Below are 22,236 nucleotides of genomic sequence, written 5' to 3'. Positions count from 1 at the left end.
CAAAGGTGAGCTTCTAAGTCTGTTCCAAATTCAAGAGTTAAAAGCATTACAGCCAAGACCACTGCTCTCGGGGGAAGCGGAGAGTTTTAGCCATTCCCACAGCGCTTCAGGAACCTGCTGTCCTCCCAGCCGAAGGGCTGCGGCTCCCCAGAACGCCCCGGCGCGGTGGCCTGCAGCCACCTCCCGCATCCCAGATGAGCCTGGGCCGCGGTGAAGGCAGGCAACGCGGATGAAGCGGTTCTGGGTAACAGCAGAGCTTTCAGATTTGTCTGCCAAGCCAAAGCCGCTCCTGAGGACAGAGAAGCCAGGCGTGCCAGCTTCCCAAACACCCAGGCGCAGAGCGACATTCCGGGAATTCGAGCCCCTGGCTCTGCCACGGTGAGCACAGACGACAGCCTGCACCCCTCGCTCGCGCAGATGTCCACAACAAGATGCAAGGTTCTGCAAATCACCCAAGAAATCCCTTCTCCCAGCTCCTGTACATCTCCAGCAACTGGAAACAATTAGCCTACACCCAGCCTCAATCCAAGATCAAAATACTAATTAAAACATTAACTCATTATATACATTTCAATGAAGTTGTCTTTGAATTTCTGCTGGAGAAGTCCAGCAAACTACTATAAAACAGGGATAGCATGCAGCATTGCAAAAACTGTCAGAATACCTGACTTCTCAGGCATCTAATTAAGCCAGTAATGAATTAGACTGAGCCTGCAAGTCTCAGCCCTTGCTGTCTTTGTCTTCTGAAATTAAAGCTCTGCCAAGAGTTTAACCAAGGGAACAGAACTAATAACGCCTAGTCTCCATCTTCACACTCAACATTTAAGACTTACTTTTCAGAAGGATTTCCTGGTTTTATCAGAAGTCCCCTTCCAAAGAATACCAATAAAAATCCATCAATTTTGCATTTGATTGCAATAACAACAATTTCCTCCTTTTACACGTACATATTAAAGAAACTGCACCTGCCTCTTCCAGCGCCAGGCGCTTCGGTGGTTCAGCCAAACCATAGTCTATGCAAGGTTTCCATAACATTCATGCTCCGCTTTTTTTCCTGCCACTCGACACCACCAAGCAACGACTCCCATCGCGGGGGTGTCAGGCAGCCGCCTCGTACCTGTCGGACGCCGACCGTCCCACCAGCAGCTCCAGTAAAGGTGCCCAAGTCACTGATGCATCTCCCTCAGCATTCATGCAACGGGGGTGCATTCTTCCCCCAAACACCAAAAACTACCTCCCCCCTTAAAGCACTCAGGGATTTAAGCATCAAAATCACCAGGCTCACAATTATCTACACTATTATTTAAAAGAGCAAAAGATAAGGGAACAAGCACGTCCTAAACTACTATTCAAGCAGCACAACAGTGAGCCTGGTGTTACCAGCAGGCCTTTGGTCGGCAAGCTCCTTAGGGCAGAAACAGATTGCACACCTCTTGCTGCCAAACACATCATCTGCACTTAATCGTAGCGTGATGGATATCTTCTGAAAACAAGCGATTTCAGCCATATTTTGTGTAATCCTGCCACTTCACTCCAAAGCCTGTCATCTCGCGTCCAGAGTGTCACTTCCTCGGGGTGGAGACCATAACGTCATCCCCTTCCAAGAACACGCTTTGGTGCTTCACGAAACACTCAGAAATAAGTAAAACGATCACTCCAAACACTGCACCTCACTTCAGCGAGCGCTCCCGCGTGCAGAAGCCTCCTGCAACGTGAGGCACGAGAACCCGCCTGAGCACGCTTTTACTTTCAGAAGAGGTCACACCCAGGGGCGGCGTTGCACAACGATGGAAGCTCACGCACCAAGTAACCTACAGACCCCCCTCCCGACACCAGGCCTCCACCTGCCACCCGCGCTGGTTGTCTCGGAGTCTGTCATTTCATGGGGGAAGGCTCCTCCCAGTTACTGGAAATGACCATCCTGTGCACCGTCTACTTTACAAGCTGGTTTTAATGAAGTTGTTCCTAAACACAACTGATTTTGAAGTGTAGAGTACATTACAAGCCTACGAAAATCTTAACTGAAAAGTATACATTTTTTTTAAAAAAGTAATTTTGTGGTCACAATGTAGCCGCTTCGGAGAATAAAACTTTGGAGAAGAAAAGAATAATGCAAAACCAAGTAGAGGCGGCGGGACACGACCCAACCAATTTTTTTTTCCTTCTTTTTAGGTAATTATTGCCTTAGCTTTGTCTAGTTCTAAACAGGACACAAGAGGAAGGAGATCAAGTGTTATATTTGGTTGTGGATTGCTCTTACCAAGAGCATCCTTCCGCGTCATGGTGAACACACAGATCTGAATTACACCCAAAGAAGCAAGTCAAGCAAGACATTTTTCAAAGTTCCTGCTTAGCTCAGATCAGTTCATTACAGGTGCTGTGCACACGGGCCAGGTTAGCTCATCAGCAGTGGAAAGGTTAGTGAAAGTGAATCAACGTAAGCGCTCTGCTCTCTAACACCTGACACGCCAGAAAGGAGCTTCCCTACCTACACTTCTCCTAAAAGGTACGTTCAAATTGAGGGCATGTAGGTGGCATCTGCCAGAAGTGGCATGTGAATAACATTGGCAATTTAACAAATTCTGATAAAATACAAAGAACTGTAAAAGCAGCAATTCAAACACTCAAATCAAATGCTTATATTGGGATTAAATCCGAGAATCCAGTATCTTCATTGGGGTAGAGGGAAAGATTTTGAAAGATCTTTTCTGCAGGTGCCAGAGGTGTTTTGTGTCCAAAACCTCAAGTCCCAATGACCAAGAGATCTAGGCTCATGGCAAACCTACCTCTGTTTAACCTCTGCTTACAGCAAAGATATGGCTTTAAATATTAAATTTAGATTATATACAAAATGGACATACAGAGAAGTTTACCAAAAAGCTCCTAACGGCCGTGGAAGCCCACCTCACGTTGACACAGGTATGATGGCAGTACCAGAGAAAAGCACTGGGTAAGAACCGCTCTGCACCCACCCGTCTCCCCTCCAGCCCGGCTGCAGCCTGTCCCAGGCTGAGCCATGCACCAGCACAAACGCAAACGGCTCCCTTTGAACCACTCCAGGCAAACCTGCACCTGAAGAGCCACCCAGCTGCTTCAAGGCATTTCCAAAACCTGCATTTTTCTAGGAGAAAGGGCTCCACCATTTCAGGGGTGAGGTGAGGTCAGTCAAACCCACAAGCCACACAGCTCCGCTTCTTTACTCTTACGTGAGACTTATGAATTCCACTTGCACGTGGCTTCCCTTCCCCCCTCCAGGCCCTGCTTCCCGACACATCAGCTTCTCGCCCCGAAAGCCAACACTCCTCCACCTTACCCCCGAACCACACGGAAAGCTGCACTGCTCAGCTCGGCTGAAAACAATGCACACTGCGCTTCTGTGTTATCTTCCAACCCCTCTAATTTGGAGGGGATAAGAATTGAAACGTGGAAAAGATCCTGGAAGCTCAGAAGAACACTTCTATGCAAAGAAGTATCTTCCCTGTGGAATACTAAGCTCTATTTCCCCCAAAGCAGTAAAGCATTGAAAACTGGATATGAACACATTTAAGAACATTAACAGAAAAATAACAAGCAGTTAAGTAAAGTCACGTTCCACCTAAACAACACTACCATTATTGCAGCATCTGACTTTCAGAGGACAATTCAAACCTGCGAGCGCATATTGTAATTGCTTTTCCACTATGGGCCTCAGCTTTACCATTGTATCCTTCTCGGGAGGTCAGAACAAGGCACGGCTGCAGCTCTGAAAAGCAATTCTGTTTAGCAGCCCTACCTTATTCATTCTTTTAATCTTACACCTACATATTCATTATGAACTCTGTAAAATACCAGTGCCAAAACCACCATCAAAAGCCTCCGCAATCTCTCTGCTTGCAGAAAGCCTTGACCCCTCTGCTTCCCTAATGAAGACGTCGGGAAACGCGAACACACCAGCTGTCGGCTCCGGCACTGGGACCGGCGCTGCAAACCCATCGAGCCACCCAACCCCAGAACGAGCCCAGGGTGATGCAGCCGTCGCTTCTTGCTGTCAACAAGCAAAGAGAAGCTACCATGATGAAGCCGGCTTGTTTCGAGCAAACTGTTCAGAACGCTTTAGCAAGAAAATACCTGTCCGACTCATTGCTGTGCGAGTGCTGCTGTGTCGCAGCCGTTCAGGCTACCTGAAGCTGGCATCTCACGCAGTCAACTGAACTCGCTTCTCCACCCGTTAAGACAGGACCTCTGCTGTTGTTATTACAGAAAGCTGGGGGGGGGGGCGGGGGAACCAAACCAACAGAACACAAAAAAACAACCAGGGCCGTTTTAGAGAACTGAGGGTAGCAATGTTTGTAGCAACTGCTGCATTTCGCAATAAAGGAGCCATCTACCAAAATGGAGAAATCTCAGACTTTCATAACACTTCCTGCAGTGGAACAGGCCCTCCACTCCCTCCCCACAACACACCGCAGCGTCTCTGGTCCTCCAGCTGCGCCAGCGCAGCCTCTTCTGGGTCAACGGATCACGCCACAAGCAATCCACATAAACCTCAAAATATTCATGTTTTATTTAAGTGCACAATATCTTGGGGATGAGGTTAACAGGGCACCATCACTAGCAGGGGTACTGGCACGTGGGATGGGAACAAACCGTCTCCCAGGGACGGAAACACCCTGCATCAGGTTTGCAACCAAAGGGAACAGCACAGACGATGCCCTCTGAGTCCCCTCCCAGCACCGAAGCTTTATTACCATTAGCCAAGCTATGAAATGTGGAGCACCTCATCAGAACAGAGCCAGCACAGCAGGATCTGACTGCAAAGGCAAGCCTGGTCCTGATGTCCAGGCTCCTCAGTCTCAACGGGGAATCGAGGCAGCTTCCTTTATAGCAAGTTACATGCTGGTACGCACAAGTTACTTGAGGGGGGAGAAAAAAAACCAAACCAGGCAGTTTTGTGCCCCAGTGGGTCTTCGGTCACAGGTTTACAGCAAGGGTGACCTCATTCTCACAGTCACGAATGGACGAGTGACAGAAGCGAGCACTTCCACGATACACCTCCTCCTCAGACAGGACAGAAGGCAGCACATCGTCACTCTGCTCGTTTGGCACGCAAGTACCAAGGCACCCCAGGGTTTTACCCAGGCACAGCATGAGTTGTTAACACAGACACCAAAGACCCACTTGTAGAATTTCAGCTGCTTTGGATGAGAGGTTTTTGCTCTAGCTTGGGCCAGACCTTAATTCCGTTCCATCCTTGGGCTACTCAGAGGATGGCACAAACTGCACGGGGTGCACTGGCAGATCCCTGCCTGATAAGCCGCAGCGACTGCGCCAGCCGTGGCCTCCCCACCAGCACAAAGCCTATGAATTCACCTCTACAGTCTCAAAACATGCCAGATTTGGGTAGTTCTTTTTTGGCCAACACTGGAAGATTCGTTCTGATCTGCTCCCCTTGTTCCCTTCTCCCCACACCTCCGTGCGGCAGTGGCCCAGGGCTGGAGCGATTAGGCCCCAACGCAACAGGTATTTTAGGTAAAGCAAAGGTCTGTCTTTGCAGAGCGGCATACAAAAAAACCTTATTTTACTGGAAAAGGTCACTTAACTCTCATCTCCCCAGGCTCACAAAACCCACAAAGCAAAAATCACTTTTTTTTTTTTAATTTCAAAAGTCAGAAACATCTGATTCATAGACATTATTTCTCTCTACACAGTGTGAATGTTTTGTCACATCATACGTCCTCAACCTTCACCCGTCAAGTTTTTCCATCCACCGTTTCAGCTAGACCCACAATCAACGTGACACAGCTTTATATAAACAAAGTACAAGCCATCCAGAGAGAAAAGGGCTAAAGATGGAGAAAGGCCTGTGTGGCAAACTTTTCTGAAGGGCAGCTACCATAGCGATGCGGTGCGTAATTTAAGCTCTCAGTAATAATCCTAAGAGATATTAGTGGCCAAGAGGCAGGTGATCAGGCAAGAGGCCCCGGAGAGGTGCAGTCTGCCATAATGCTCTATGATCTGCTAGGACGCGAGTCATTTTGCCAGTGGGCAAGTATGCTATGCAAATATGTGTGAATGTTTAGTGAGTTTTCATCAAAGTGAAAGGGACTGCAATTAATACTGGCCTGTTAAAAGGACGGTTTGAATTCAAAAAAGCAAAACCACCATTTACTTCAAAATTCGGAATGAAAAAGTCTTTGTAGCGAGCTATGAAACATCATAGGAAGCAACAACATGTTTTACACTTGATGTTACGATTCAGCTCGGTTTTTCAGGGGCCTGCAGAGCACCTATTAAGGAAAGAGCTCCTGCACGCTACAGCAAAAGGTCTCACACTTCCTACACTTTAATTACTGAGCTGCAGCAGGGGAGAGTTTCTGATGCCTAGTCTGTTTTGTTTCACTGTGAAAGGCTTCTGCCGCGATTAATATTCACCAAGAGAAACTGAAACAATGTCTTGTCTCCATTGGAATAGCTTGGAATGATTATGGACAAACTAAATTGGAATTACGGTGGACAAACTAAACACAGATATATTTTGTTTCTCAAAACCCAGGACAAAAGCGACCTACCAGCTCGCAAAGCCACCTGAGAGCGCAGACCTGTATTTCTACATTGGGTAACTCTCCTTCAGGAATGGCCGTTATCGTAACGACAATTTCAACACAAAGAACCCCGTCGCAGCACAAACCAAGAGGTCGGCCAAGTACCCGAAGCCCCACGGCAGACGCCACACCCTGCAGGTTATCCATCGAGAGCCCTCTCCGCAGTGTTTCTGGGCACGCTGAGGATGACCAACTCTGCACGGCTGAGCTTCCCCTCCGTAACGCTGCCGTGACACACGCTGCAAAGCCGAGCTCACGGAGAGCAGCGAACAACGGCTTTTATTCAGCAACACACCAAACTGCCAGTACTGCAGGAAAAAACCCAGCAAGAACAAACTCCTTCCTACCAGCTACATCTATAGCATTTTGCTTTCCAGAGGACAGCACCAACCTCTCCTCCTCTCTCAAAATGCTTAGGCAAAAATCTCTTTTTCCCCTGCTAAATTCCACCCTAGGGTAGCCTGTCATTTCTGCTTCTGCTCATGCTACCAAAAACTTGAATCCTAACACCGAATCAAACTGTGGTCTCAGCATATTGGGAGGTTTCTCTGCCCAAAGTGAAACACAGGTGCCATCTGTTTCAATTATAACTCATCACAAGGAGACGTAACGTTGTGAAACTGGTGCTTTTCAATAGCTTTAAGACATTTTGAAAGCGGAGATATTTAATACTCAGCACCAACAAGCCAGGCAGCCTGCTGGAGAAACCGGTGCTGGAACCGCCCCCACGGGAAAGTTAGCTTTTGCTTTCACTGAAGTCAGGGAAAAACTTGCTACATTTAAAGCGATATGAAAGGGCATCTCGGACCAAAAGTCATTTCCTAAGATATTCTTGGTTAGTGCCTTTAAGTTATTCCATGGAAGTTTGCAACTTTTACTTTCAAAAATTTCAGAAAACAAAAGTTTAAAGAAAAAACCAACCCCACAAACAGACTGACATGGGTGCAAGCACTTGTTAGGTAATAAAACAGAAAATTTGGACAGAAGCAAGGTAAATATTTACCGATTCCATAGTTGAAAGCTGTTGTTAGCAGGACATATATTAAAATCCAACAGAGCTGTGTCCCAAAAACGCTGTGTAATCTGAAAAACATGGGAATTAGTTCGTTAGAAAATTAAAACATACAATTTTATTCACAAAAAGCATGCTATATTTGAGTACACAAAGGCTACTAAATACAAACCCTTGCCTAATCCAGAAATAAGCTTTCCGATAACTAATCTGCACAAACAGAAGAATAAAAGAAATTGTGGGAAGCTTCACAGAGCATCAGCCGCATTCCATAACTTTCCGATAACAGATTAAAAATATACACTTGTCTCAAGGTTTCTGTAACCATCTGTGTGGTTTTACAGTCATTTTATTTACGATAAAAGGTATGTCACCCCCAGCTGTGAGCAACTCCTGACCCGACAGACTACGCAGGGAAAGAGCACCCTGCCCACAGCGTGCTGCCAGGTGCCCTGTGCCGGTAAGTCACTTTCTTGACCAATTTAAGCGGAATTACCCATGACACAAATGCTTTTTTTTTTTTTTTTTTAAGTATATCTTTGGATCCTTGCTCTATTACAAACCTCTAACATTTTCTTTATTTTTTTTAAACAGCTCTCGCTGCACCTTTCCAGGGTATTTTTCCAGCTACAAATTCGCAAAGTGAAGTCTCCAACGCTGGGCAGGAACCAGCAGGAGCTCTCAGCACCCAAGGCAAAGGGGAATTACATTCATTAACTGGGCGACTGAACCAGTATGCAAAAGGCTCAGCAGATGATTCCGAGCCCAAAACCCAGTACCTGAACTCCTCTCTGCTTCCCACGGCAGAGGAACACTCAGCGGCGCGGTGTGAGCCGTCTCAGGTGACTGTCACGTCAGCGCGGGCAGAAACCTGACTTGCCTGACAAGCGTCAGGGCTGCAGCTAAACCCAGCCTATCTCGTGAGTCACCCAGCTCTACCTGCACGCCCGACGAGCACCTTCGCTCAGAAACACACTTCTCTCCCAGCCAGAGCAAACCAGTCTGTTCCAGACGAGACCTCCACAAAAGCCGCTATCGTTTTTCAGGTGATCCGGCCCGCTCCCCAGCGCAGAGGGGACAAGTTTCGGACAGCACAGCTCGGTAGGAGCCCATACAAGTCATATGAGCAAGGGCAAGCCTGAACAACAGATAAGCACGTTTGAGGATTTGCAATGTGCAAGGCCAGAGAGCTTGGGCCACACGTAAAACATTGACTTATCCCAGATTTCTGTCCATGATGAACTAAAACACCTCCTGCTATCTGCTCAGCGTTAGCAGTTTCTTGCTTCTTCCCGTAAGGGACCTGTACACATGGGAAGAGTCAACGCGTGCTCCAAGCAAAAACGCAGTGCTTCTTCAAAACATGCATCAGATGTGTAATGGAAATACCAGAGCCTGCCATGCTTCCGCAGAGAGAAGCGGCTCAATAAAGGAACTCTGTAAAAAGAAATAAGCTGATGACATACTGCCGACTCTAACTCCTAAAGCTCGGCCGTGCCAGGCAAGCAGCGGTAAGCCGAAGCACAGGCACGGGGCCTTCCCCAGTCCGACAGAACTTATTCTGGTCTGCACAAGCAGGTTAAAGGGTTAACTGCCAACCCCATGTACTGCTCGCTGCCAAATCCCACGTCCCGTCTGAGCTCTAGACTCTGTAAACCACACCAAGGGACACGACGGCCAACCCCTCTTCCAGCTGACAATGGAAAATTTGGATTTCTTCCAAATTACCTTTTCTTCTAAAAGGAGAAGTTCTAAAAACCAATTTTGTACTCAAAAACTCACATACATAACGTTACAAGTGGGGAACTACAAAGCACAAAATGTGTTATATTCAGCAAAACTAACCCTGCTTCGATTTGCTCACTGCACTGCCAGTTGCCCTTTATGAAGTGCTAAGGACTCCCCAACTCGCACAGACCACCGTAACTCCTAGGACCTTCACATACTGGTCCTCCTCCTTATTACACTCCGCTTCTTGTGTTCCTTCTCTAAAACCTCTCACACCAATGCCTTTACTGTGGAGCTCCTTCAGGGCAGCCAACCACTACTTCTTAAACCTTGTTTTAAACTATTATTACTCTCCCACAGTCCGCCTCCCCAACTCCAAGGCCCAGCTCCCCCGTGCCATGCTCCAGAGCATGATGCTGCTTTAAACAGCAATGGATTTAGTTTCCTACAATCTCTTCACAGCTTAGCAGTCAACAAGGACTGGACTACGTAGAGCTCGTGACACACAGTTCAATTTTCTACTTTATCGCTGCCCGTCACCTCACAAACCGCTTCTCTGATGCAGCTGGATGTGGACACCAGCCTTCCACCGGGACGGTCCCTGAAGAGCCACCCAGGAGAGACCCTGAGGCTAACGGGGACAGACACACGGCAGAGGAGACCGGTAACCCTGGGAGAGCCTCGTCTGTTCGGAAAAACTTTCACTCCCTGATGAAAAACTGAAGATGTCCAGATGAGCGACAGCTGCACCCGGGGTAGAGCTGCTACCAACTAAGCTAAGTGAAGTCTTAGGAACCGCAGCAGGAAAGGAGTGGGCCAAAACAAAACCAAAAAACCCAGAGGAACACGTAAGGGCGCAGGGTCCTGACTGAAAGAGAGGAAATCCTGCAGCAGGGAAACTTTTCCAGACAAGTAAAAGGGAAACAAATGAAAGTTTTCTGATATTTTTTGCTTCAAAAGAGCAAAGGAGGTAAAGACATGCAGCTAGCTCATGGTTTTTTCCAAGGCAAGTGAGTCCTGGGGCACTGAGGGATCCCCTGATGGGGAACTGCAGTCCTACAGGCCACGGTGACAATACTTGCACAGCATCTTTTCCAGCATGATTCCCGTACTGCTTTTGTACTCTCCTCCTCCATAATAAGAGTCACACCTCTAATTAGGGCCATCCACTTAAACAGCAATAAGAGACAAACCAGGGGGGAAAAAGCTGAACTTCCAACTACGTTATCTGGAAAATCAGTAGTGCTACTTGCTGGCAGTAGCGACTACGACCAGTTGTGAACAAAATTATCATGGAAGTCTACAGAAATCCTGTCCCACGATGCACTGATACACAATTTTGAAGATCTATTTACATCTGCTTCCTGGCCTACGTACAGCAGTTATTCATTACTTGCTCACATATAAAATATAAAGTATTGTAACACTGAAATAGTCACCCCACACGAGCCAAGTAGCTTTCACAACGAACACTGCACCATTTTTTTATGAAATGCTTATCAAATTACTGATGAAGTACAGCAAATACTTCGGCAGAAGATGCCCAATGTACAGATCATGGGCAAAACCCAACTGGTAACATGTATTTGGGTCACACACACAATATTCCTGTTGCGCAGAAGCCAACATTTCCATTTAAAACTAACTTTATTAATTATAATTTAGGTTTTGGAAGTAGACACATTTATCCATCCAATTTTCTTTGCTTAGTCAGATGAACATGTATCACTTCACAAACACAACCAAAACAAGCACAACCAATTTGGAAGGAGGGGAAATCTAGAAGTGTTCTCCAATGCACTCCATAGCACAGACATGCTCAGAACAACTCGGCGAGACTGCCTGCGCAGCTCTGCGCAGCACCCTGCGCACGAACACCAATCTTTCGCCCTGCTGAAACGATGACAAAGACTTATTCTCAGAAATTGTAAAAATCACAGTACGGTTCAAGAATCTGAGAGAATGGAGCGTGGAGGGGGAGAACCCATAAGCGGGCAGCACTACAAACCCCACGTACTTATTGCCACCTACATGTCTTCCAGGAATGTTTGTAGGTGCCCTCTGCAACCGCAGGGATCCTGTTCCTGCCTGGTTACAGCACCCAGGTCGGTTAAGAATCCAAACAACAAGTGCTGGAGTTCAGGGGAGAAATCAAAGTGTCACACACACAGAAACAGGAGCGGAGGCAGTAGTTGCTGCCCTTTCTGTAGGTTTTGCTCACACCCCCTTGAGAGCCAAGAACTGTCCTGCCCTGCCGCAGCACTGGAAGCTTTCCTCTGACCCCTCAAGGGGATGTACAGCTAATAAAAACCATCAGACTTGTGGTAATTTCACTGAAGAGCCTGGAAAAGCACAGCCTGACCACTCCACACAGCTCAGGACTATTGAGAAAGAGAAAGAAAAAGGAGAGGTGTTGCGCTGGAGATCCAAAGGGGGGGGGGGGGGAGAAAGAGTTGTGTTCCAAGAAATAGGCAGAAATTAGTGATAAATAACATGCCTTTAACTGAAATGCCCTGCATCCTATCAGTAGCTTACAGACCAACCATCTCCAAACACATGCATGCTGAGCAAACTGTCTCGTTCCGTGGGACCATGGTCACGCTCGCTCACGCGTGCACAGCTGCTCCGACACTTGAAGAAGAAATTTCCAGTAGCGGTGTGAGCTACAGAAAGTGCCTTTCACTGGAATCTACAAAGCAGCAAATATTTCCGCAGCAAACATGACAGCCAACTCTGCTCATACAGTACCAACTACCGAGTCAAAAACCAGAGTGCAGAGAGAACTCCGTTAGTGCTTAAGGAAAAAAAAAAACAAACCACCTTTCAGCATGTTTGATTGTGACAGAATTGTAGCATCAAGTAAAATTTAATTTGATAGCTTTCAGACACTAAGTAGGCAAGATATCCTTGGTCTCGAAGTTCCTTTATTTTGCCCTGCAGACAATATGCATGCTGAGATCTAAATTTTTTAAAGCTCCTGTCATCTTTGCCACTTGATAAAAATACAAAATAACCTGATACTGTCCTCAAAAACACAGATCAAATGTGTGGGCTGAAGAGCCTAAGGCTCCGTTTATCCCACCAAAACAAGCATGAAGGAAGGGAAAGATGTGGTTCCTGTGGAATCAAATTGTCCTTTAAGTGTTTTAATTGAAAGTCTGACACGGACAACACAGTCCACAGGGAACTGGGGTTGACAATAGTCTAAATCCAGGAACAACTGAGCTGTCTAGAGACCTCCAGTGAGTGAAAAGAACCCAGGATACGTGACGTCAAATACCTAGTTTCAATGTGGTTCAGGTATTCCTCAAGATTTGTGCTTTTTTCAATTCATTAAACGACTCTAGTTACAGGATTTACACACGGATACAACAATCGGAATCAGCTTCCATCACCAGAGGAATTGCTGCACACCCACCACTGCTGTCTACTTTATAAATACTCCGAACACAACATTTGCAAGGAGAACGGAACCGATGCTTGTGTGTGGTACGTTTTTGTCTCCTTTTATAGACATGAGACTTGAGAAGTTCAAATAAAAATCCTGTAGTTCATTTCAGTAGGTCAAAAGATAGTATAAAAGTGTTTAACTACTTTTACATTTGAATCGCATTAAACAAAAACACTAATTATCAGCAGAAGCCTGACGTTTCGCTGAGTTTAACCCTTGCAAACACATAACAGGCAGCTGGGCAATAAACTGAAGTTACAGGACATTCCAACTTTATTCTTGGTTATCTGTCCCTCCCTGACTCTTAAAAGTTCTCTAACCCTCAAGAAAATCTTGAAAACGCTGACTCCTAAAATTACACACCATTTCTCCTGGAAAGATCCGTGAAAGAAGCCTGAAAGGTACTTGGCAGGGTAAAAAACTGGGGCTGTCAGAAAAGTCCCAGCTCCCACAACCCAAGTGCTTGAATCACTGAAGTAACTCGTTTTTTCTTGGCGTGATGTGGCAGGAGAGCAAAGTAAGCCTGAACAGTTTCCACTGAACCAGATTTTTCAATTCCGTGTGTACAATTAAGAGTTCTGGAAATACACGAGCATGTTCCCTTGTCTCTCCTCCTTCACCCTTACCACCCTTCTGCGGCTTCTCTGATGAGTGGAAAGTATTAAGTCAAAATACAGTTTCTGCAATTTCCTTAACCAACCTTGGACTGAAGCTCAAGGCTGCAGCTTGCCCTTCTGTACTAGCAAGCAGAAACAAGACTCAGTCTGCCGGTCTAGCGGACACACTGTTTTCCAGGCTATGATTTAGACTCAGTAAGTTAAAAGAAAAATCTCCCCTAGTTTGAAAAAAAGAGTTAAATACCTTAAAGATTATGTATTTTTATTAGCAATAGGATAAAGAAGTCTTAGCTATACTAGCACCATTTGCCTTGTTAACGGCATTAACTTCCATCCAGTGGCCATCTCTGTCATGGATGGAAATGAGAAAATGGTTAGACACCCAAAAACAGTTATCCACTGTCACTTCAGCAGCCTAAGAAGCCTCAGGCATCCTTGCTTGTCAGCCCCAATGCTTCCAAATAATCCTCCAGACCCTTTCCAGTTCTCTCTTTTAGAGCTCCAATATGAAACGTAATTACCCAAGACTGCTGGGTCTTTCCAGCCTGGTTGAGCCCCTTCCAAAAGGATGCACAATCAGACTCATTTCTTTATTAAATGATCTGCACATGCAAAGCACAGATCCACCGTCTTGCTTTGGGATAACGCGTTGTTATTACCGGTACAGAGCAAAAACAAAGACACACATTAAGCACATGAGAACGGGTTTCTGAGAAAGCCATCAGCACAGAACAGCAGCCTCGTATCTACTTTCAAATCACCTGAACTGGTTAGCTATCCAGCCGTAAAATTCAACATCAAACGTAGAGAACCCTCAAGCTGTTTCTTTTAGCGTATAGTATAGCTGTTCAGAAGGGACACAGGATGCACAAGGGTGTGGATATTCGAAGCAGAACTGTTTCATCATTAGTTTTAGTTCACACAAAAATGAGAAGAAATTGTACCCTCCTCATCCTAAACATCTGCTGAGCCCCATCTGAAAAGCAGTAAATTTCCAATCCAATTATTCCATAGTCAGATGATGCAAAGACAGTACAAACAGCACTCTGTAAAGCTGAAGTACAGCAGCATTCAGGTGGGCACGTAAAATGAAGGGCATAATATAGTTGAAAATCAAACATTTTAGAAAGTGTTATCCAGGAAAAGACTTCCAGGTCAACATAGAAACCAACGCACAGTAAGTTCAAGTAAAAGGTACGAGGCAAAGACAAGAAATGCTGCTCTTGGGCATACAAACAAGATGTAATAAAGGAAAACTCGCACCACTGGAGGCAACAGCATGAGCAGTAGTGCATATTCAAAAGCTACAGAATTTAAGTTTTTAAACAAAAAACAGAAAACAGCCAGATTACTACTCAATTACTGTCCACAGGCACCTATAAAAGAATCGCAACAGACTCATCTGGCAAGCGAATCAAGCTGCCCCTTTCTCTAGCTTTGATTTGTCATAGCCATCCTAGAAACTTACCACCTGCACCTAAAAATAACCCCCGGTGCCCCAGGGGAATTTCTACCATGTGAGATCTAAAAGATGCATGATCAAGAATATGCCGATACGCCATCGAAAGGGACACTCAGAGGTGAATTTTGAAGATAAAGTACTGCCCATCTTTGAGAGCTCAAAAAACCCCACTGTGCTGAACAGAATGAAACCAAGCTAAAAAATCTTGATGCTTCAATTTGTCCTAATTAGGATCCAAGACGCTGGCCTCAACAACCCAATGTAGTAGTATGTTGTCTGGAATTAAACCAGTAATTTAAAGTTAGATCACAGCTGCTGACATATTTCAGGTACCTTCTCCTTTTCATTCCTCCTAAACCCAAGTCTGCAGTGGGACAAAGGCACACCTCCCATCATTACACAGAATACCTTCCCTGTAACTTTACAAAGAGCCCTTTACTCATCCATTCCACTCAAATTCCTTTTGTAAGTTCTCGTAAGGGAAGGACGGAGGGTTAACCATGCTACTAGGCTAGGAAGAGCACCACTTCAAAAATAGGAGCCCGCAAATTCCTATTCCACGCTAAATTTTACCACATCGAGAAAATAGACCATTCTTCAGAAGAAAAAAAGTGACGGACACTTGTCACCTTTACAGTTTCAGATATTTGCAACCATGCAATTCAGTGGCAAATTGGATACAGGTTACTATTAATAATGGAACTATTTCCTTTCCTTTCTGAAAGCTGATTTGTGGAAAGGATGCAGGCATCCCATTTTAAAACATGCTGATTAGCCAAGGAGGAGTCAAGGAAGTCACCGTTCAGCCTTCAAGATCATCATAGATGGCATCTCTCTCAAACAGGAAAACAGAGCAAAATTCACCAAGGAGTTCACGATCACCCGCTCCAAGCAGCGGATTACAGCCTCCTCAGCCAAGGAAATTCTGTGTATTCACATGAACATTACAACCGGAGAATTCAACTACTCAGATACGGGTTTCTTTTCTTAAGAATACACAGGTCTCACTCAAAGGCTCACAACCAGACACGCACAGCCGGTGCGAGGACTAGAGGACACTGTCACCTGCCATCGCAGCAGACCTGGTTTGATGACCCAGGAGGTCCCCAGAAAACCATGTGGAAAATGCAGTTGTTAAAATGTGCTTGAGTCTTCGGTTTCCAGAGTTATGACAAAGTGCCTCACAATCACCTCAAATTACATAGCAAGGAGAAACCATAAAGGAAGCGCCTCCTCCATTTACACACGCCATCTCTCCCCTGTTGTCTAGGTCCTAGCAAGTTAAGGTCAGAATAAAGAGATTCTTTAAAAATAGTGTATAAATTGAAAGCACTTACAGCTTCCACTGATCCCCTCCCATCTATTATAGGCCCTGAACAGGCTTAAGTAGCAGTTGCCATCCTTAAAGAAGTCTCTCCCCTCCCATTTTCCATTCTCCTGAAAAAGGACCACCCTGGCAGCACCAGGTGACGGTGATGAAGCAGCAGGCTGCTGCAGCCGCGCTCACCTACAGACAGCAGGTCTGGAAAATGGTGCGAGGAGGGCACAGGCCACCTCAGCTGCAAAGACTCACCGGGGAGCGTTGCTAAATAATAGAATAAGGAAGTCAAAGGTCTGCCCGTGTACGTTAGTGGTACCCCAGCTCCTCAGGAGGGGCCGGAGGGCTGCGGGTGAAGTAACCGCTCACAGCCGAGCAACGCTGAGCCGCGAGATCTGCCCCTGCCCAGCCGCTGGATCCCCTGCTTCTCCCTCAGGCCACTTCTGGAGCTTAACCTGCCAGCCCAGCAGAAAACCTCCTCATCTTCCTCACTGGTCTCCCGTCTCAGAAGAGGCTGCATTGGCTCCTGCGCCCCAGGAAGGTGGGGGGGCCTCACCCCCCCGCAGCAGTGAACCGGCTCCGGCCGTGCCACGAAACCACACCCCGAGAAAATCTACAAACACCTAGTGAAAGGGCATATCCCTTCCTTCAAACACATCGCCGTCCAAATAAACAGCACAGAGGGTGGCAAGGAAAACGCTCAGAGGACAAAAGGACAGAGAGTTAGGATTAACCCAGTCCCTTGATCCCCGGCCAAATGGCCTACCCATAAGCCCACGCAACTTCCAGAGCCAATTTAAAATCCTGAGTGTGCTATACTTTAGGTTATAAAATCATATTTAGACACACACTGAAGCGTTCTTTTCTCTGCTGGTGGCTAAAAACAATTCCTTTGTCATCAAATCTTGCTTCAGCAAGCTGACGTGATGTTTTTAACTCAGGAAATAAGATAATTATGGTTCAAGGTAAACAACTACAACTGTGCATCATAAACAGTTTCTAATTTTAAGCAGCCTAAGTCCCTCTAATGCCATCCATATTTTGAGGAAAGTTTCCTTACAAGTGGTTTAGGTTAAGTAGCTTGTGACTGAGCCCTACTGCTGATGAGCATCGACAGCAGATCTCGGGAAAACAGGGGCAGGTGCAGCAGATACAAGTCTAGCAGATGCAGTAGGTGAGCTCCGGTATCAAAATGAGTCAAGGTAAGCCACACATGAAAGGAGGAAAATATACCCTGAATCCCAAATAGCTCCAGAGGTAGAAACTGCATCTCTCAGGAACACACAGAAAACAGAAGCACCGAGACCAAAGCTACACATACTTATGCAATGTCTGCTGCAAGTCATTTTACATCCCAGACCTCAAACGCCCCACTGCAGCTTCCCCAGTGGCACAAACAGAAGAATTCAAGTTATAACTTGCTGCAAGAATATCAGCTACCAAGTTGTTCAACACAAGGCAGCAAACTCACCTACAGCTAGCTATCCACGCTGTGTCTAAACTAGCCGTTGTGCTACTGCTACCATAAAGCATTCTCCGAAGTCACCTAGAAACAAAGCCTTACGATAAACAGAAGCATCACCGCCAAGGCTTGGTAAGCCAGAAACGCTGAAGCACAACATCTGAATTTGCCTGGAACTACAATGAGGTATTGAGGGCAGCAAGCTGTCTGCCTCCAAGATGAATCATTACACACAGAGGTAGCAATAACTCCAAGTACTGCTTATAGGTGTTAGCCTGGTAGGCTTTCATTCTTCCTCATCCAAAGAAAACGTACTGAATTACAACCAAATGAACGTAGCAGAAAGAGACTGTAGTAGAGCAAGCGAGATCCAATAGAGCCAACGCATTCTTAAACAGATGTGCTTAGGAGAGACAGGAGTGGTCAAAACTATTCCAACAGCTGGTTGCGAGAACGCTGCCGTTTCTGCAGAACACTAGACACTGGAGAGGAATCACGTGGTGAAGCCTGTGCAGCTTGGGACAGCTTGCTCCTCCAAAACTTTTCACCATTCAACATTTTCAAACAACCCCACCCCGTTTCTGCTATTGTTGTCAGAGAGGGAATTCCAACCAGAACAATTATTTCCACCACATTTTTCCGTTGGAAGAAGAAAAAATGGGAATTCTGCACAGCAGAAATACAGTTTATGCAGTAGCTCATCTAGTAACACAAGACTCCTTCCTAAAGAAAAAAGGATTAACATGCCTTGAGCCTGTTGTGCAGCAGCACGAATGTATTTTTAGATACAAACACTTGAAGGCAGCAATATGGTGGCAGTCTCCCAGGTTGAAGTTAGCCGTGGGAGGTTAATCTCTCTACACCCTGGAGAGGGCAGTTCATTAAGAGGCTGTTCAGAGCAGAAGGAAACAATTCACCCACTCCCTGAAGAAATCCCTCTTCCCACGGCTGCACACAAGGCAGCTCCTCTGAACTCTCCACCGCCCCACATCTCATCCCGATCTGCATCATTTTCTTGGTAACGGCATCCAGGCTGTCTTAGAAAGCACGCTTCCCTTCCCGATCTCTCGCACGATTAATGGAGACTCAACCCCATCTTCAAGGCACGACACGGGATGCAAAGCAGCTCAGTGTCAACCCGAGTGTCCAAGAAAAGGAGGCAGCAGGATGACAGTTTGGCTTTATCATGTTTTATCTGCAATTAACACTTCTGCATGGCTTCTCATACGGTAACATGTTGGCGGTCAGACCAAACGCAAGTGCAAAGACGCGAGCCTTAAAATATTCTCAAAATGAAGCTTCGGAAAGGGTTAAATACTCTATCTGCCACCAAAGCCACTCTGCTCTTCTCATCCTAACGAATGAATGTTTAACCCAATTGTCAGGTAAAGGGGTCTATTCAAGGAGGCCACAACAGGTAACTTAATCACCGCATGCGTTAGTTTATACCTACAGCTGGGCTCACATTGCAATTCATCCAGCAACCCTTCAGGACCTCACCTTGGGAAAAACACACCTCAAAGGTTTGCTGAGATGGCTGCCTGAGACCTGGGAAGAAGTCAAAAAACAGCCTCCGAGTCAGCCATCATACGCACCCATTTATATCCAGGCTACAGGGTCATGCGGTGGGGGTTGTCTTAAACAAGTTAAGCAGACTGCCCAGCTCTCCTCCATCCACGTAACGGCATCTCCTGACTGGAGCCACGGGCTGAACGGCCACCATACACCTCTGCCTTCATTCCCAATGCAGCTGCTCCTATGATATCTGGAAATATCAACCCAACACCGGCTCCAAAAATTGCTTCCTAATATTTTCCTGTGCTATTACATATTTTAATACTTAACCCTCAAATAAAACACTTCCAAATTATAAAGCATTTGGTGTGGAACACTGGATTTTTGAGTAGCTGAAGTTAACCAAAAATGGAATACAATTCAGATAAAACTATGACTTACAGAGAGGAAGTGTTCATTATTTCATCAATTGCCAGCAAGTCCGACTCTCCCACCTGACAGCTTGGAGATGCCAGCAGCATCAGAACGCAGAATGCATTACCTTTCCCCCTTCAAAGAGGTACATTTGAGTATCCCAAATGTGTCACTAAAGAACACAAATTAATGGTCAATTCTGAGCATTTATATGATAACAGGTTAAAAAAAAAAGAGGAAAAATGCAAAAAGCCTACGTGAAACCCCAAAGTCCTGAGTACAGCCAAGCCATTTTTCAGACTTTTATTAACATTAGCTTGGCCTTTGACTATGAATCACATCTGCCTCTTGTAAACAGCAAAAGAGCACCAACATCAGAGTGAAAGAGACAGAAATACCCAGAGGGGAACAGAGGTGAGCAACATCTCTCAACACAGCTACACCATACCCACAGCACACACACACCGTACACCTCAAAAACCAGTTCATTTACGAAAGCTGTGAGCTGATACAGAAGGCGAGCAAAAACTGTACCAAAATATGGCATGTAGTCATAAGAAAAACAAAGCTTGATTCAGCCCTGCCTCCCCTCCTTAGCCCTACCTCCTCCAAGCGCTTTAAATAGGATGTTATCACTACTTGTTTATAAGCCATTACAGAAAAAAATGCTCCGTTTCTTAATACTGCATTACAGAACAAAATGTTACTCAATTCTTTCTGTAAAGTACCAAGAAATAACTGTGAGACCATATGCATCTGAAAGCATCCACGTGCTGGAGTAATCCGGCCTTACGTAACCGACAATTGACGTCTAACCGCAAAGAGCAGGAAAGAAAGGGCCAACATACACATTTTCTTTAAGACCTGAAACCAAACTAAAAATTCATTCTGAGGAGTCCGATTTGGGAGGCCGGTGAAATTCATGTCTCTTAAGTTACAAAGTCAGGTTTCTGCCACAAAAGTACACAGACAAAAGAGAATCCCCCGTGGTGGATTTTCTCTCCTTAAGCTCAACCCATTAAGCAAAAATGAATCATTTGCTAATTGACGAGTTCAGTCTGAAGCGATGCCACCGATTCTTATCTCGGTAGCTGGAAGGGAAGTCCTTCCTAGGTTGCAACAAGCCACGGACAAAGGCAGAGATCGGCATCCTTCTAGGTTCTCCGTGCCTCCTGAAGCGTCAGGCATCTGAGCACAGATACTCCTGGAGATTGTGTTGTACTTCACCCTTGAAGACATGGTAAAGACAAGAAAGCACCCGCTCCAACATGCTTATGGGGCCCACTACAGCCCCCAGCCCCATTCGGAGGAGGGCAAAGCCCACCCTGTTGCTATGGGGTGTATTGCAGCGCAGGGGCAGCGCCTAAGGCCCCAAAACACCACTGCTGTGGGGTGGCCCCACTATCTTCAGCTGTAAAATCAGCTTCCTACCGCCAGCTGCAGCGGACGTTTAATGCACTCACATCTGCCTTTTCTGGGGGGTTCCTGAGTGGAAGTAAATCAAAGGGAAACGTGGGCACAGTGCAGGAGAGCAGCAGCTGTGGCATGAGGCAGACACGGGCAAGGCGGCCAAAAACGAGAGGTGCAAAACAGACCCAAAATCCACAGACAGGCAACAAATGTAACTAAAATCCACCTTCCCTCCTTTTCTACCCGCTCTAAGCCACACGGAAACTCTTCTTTCTTATAATCGTGAAGTGCTTTGGTATCACTGTCAGACAAAGCTCACTGTTCCTGGACACGAGGCCTGGGGTGGAAGAGGGTGCTGCAACCACCACGGCAAAGACACAGCCACGCTGTCGTGAAAAACAAGTCAGCTGCTTCTGCACAGGTAAGGATAACAAACGTTTTATTGCTGTGCTTCAAATGTTTAAGATCTTAAGATGAACCACAGGAAAGAGCGTTACTAGTTAGGCCGTTACAGTAAATGAAAATTGAAAATTAAGTCTAACTGACATTAAATTTCAGTAAATATCTATCAATTCCACAATCATCATAACACATAGACTGTTCTTATGGCAAAACTTCTGCAGAACAGAAAAGCACCCTTGATAACTCTGAATATTAAGCTGAGGTACCACAGGCATCTTACAGTTTATATAAATAAAGTGCCTCCTGCAAATAATCACGGTTCCTTCAGTGAGAACGGCAGCATGATTAACAGAGGTCCATTATAAAGGCAATGCATAACCTAGCTCCTGTGAGTAGTCACTGCCACATCGGACTGCGTTCCTATGGCAACCAGGGAGGAAAATATAAAGCAAATTACAGTTAAATGAAAATTATTCTCCATGACAATATATGTTAATGCAAGAACATTTGCAAGGCCATTCTGGATAAAATGTTTACATTCACACATGTATTTACAAAAATAAATAAAAGGCAGGCTACAACAGCTAATGGATCATCTAAAGATAAAGATTTTTCTTCCCCCTCAAGTTTTAACATATTCAGAATAAAATTCTTCAGGCTAACAGAATGGAAAACAAGCCGCCTTACCAAAGGTATTTGCGCATTTAGGCATAGTACACATTCTTTAAGAAACAGTTTTTCAGAAGATCCAACGTGTACATTTTCGAATGTTGTGATCCTTTAATTTTCCTGGCCGCAAACAAAGAGCACATTTATACCTCCTCGTCCCAGGAGAACATGTTTTAAACGAGAGGCTAAGTCAGA

The 22,236-nt window shown here is 45.7% G+C and overlaps 1 protein-coding gene across 7 annotated transcripts in view; it reads right to left on the bottom strand.

Annotated features, from left to right (window-relative positions):
• Positions 1-22,236, bottom strand: part of ANKRD11 (ankyrin repeat domain containing 11) — a 158,168-nt gene that overhangs the window by 125,040 nt on the left and 10,892 nt on the right. For 4 of the 7 annotated variants that reach the window (XM_075101138.1, XM_075101140.1, XM_075101143.1 and 1 more), the window contains exon 2: positions 7,585-7,664. The exons of 2 other annotated variants lie outside the window; for them this stretch is intronic. Coding sequence is in view for 1 of the 5 variants with exons in the window: in XM_075101143.1 (XP_074957244.1) it covers positions 7,585-7,593 (9 nt within the window). In the remaining 4 variants the exon portion in view is untranslated. Of the gene's footprint in view, positions 1-7,584; positions 7,665-8,532; positions 8,727-22,236 lie in introns of those variants that run through there. One more of the 7 variants, XM_075101139.1, reaches the window with a different exon arrangement.

This window comes from Phalacrocorax aristotelis, chromosome 8 (assembly GCF_949628215.1).
Source record: "Phalacrocorax aristotelis chromosome 8, bGulAri2.1, whole genome shotgun sequence".
Lineage (NCBI taxonomy): Eukaryota > Metazoa > Chordata > Aves > Suliformes > Phalacrocoracidae > Phalacrocorax > Phalacrocorax aristotelis.
Note: the sequence above shows the minus strand (reverse complement) of the source record. Positions and strands in the feature narration are given on the sequence as shown.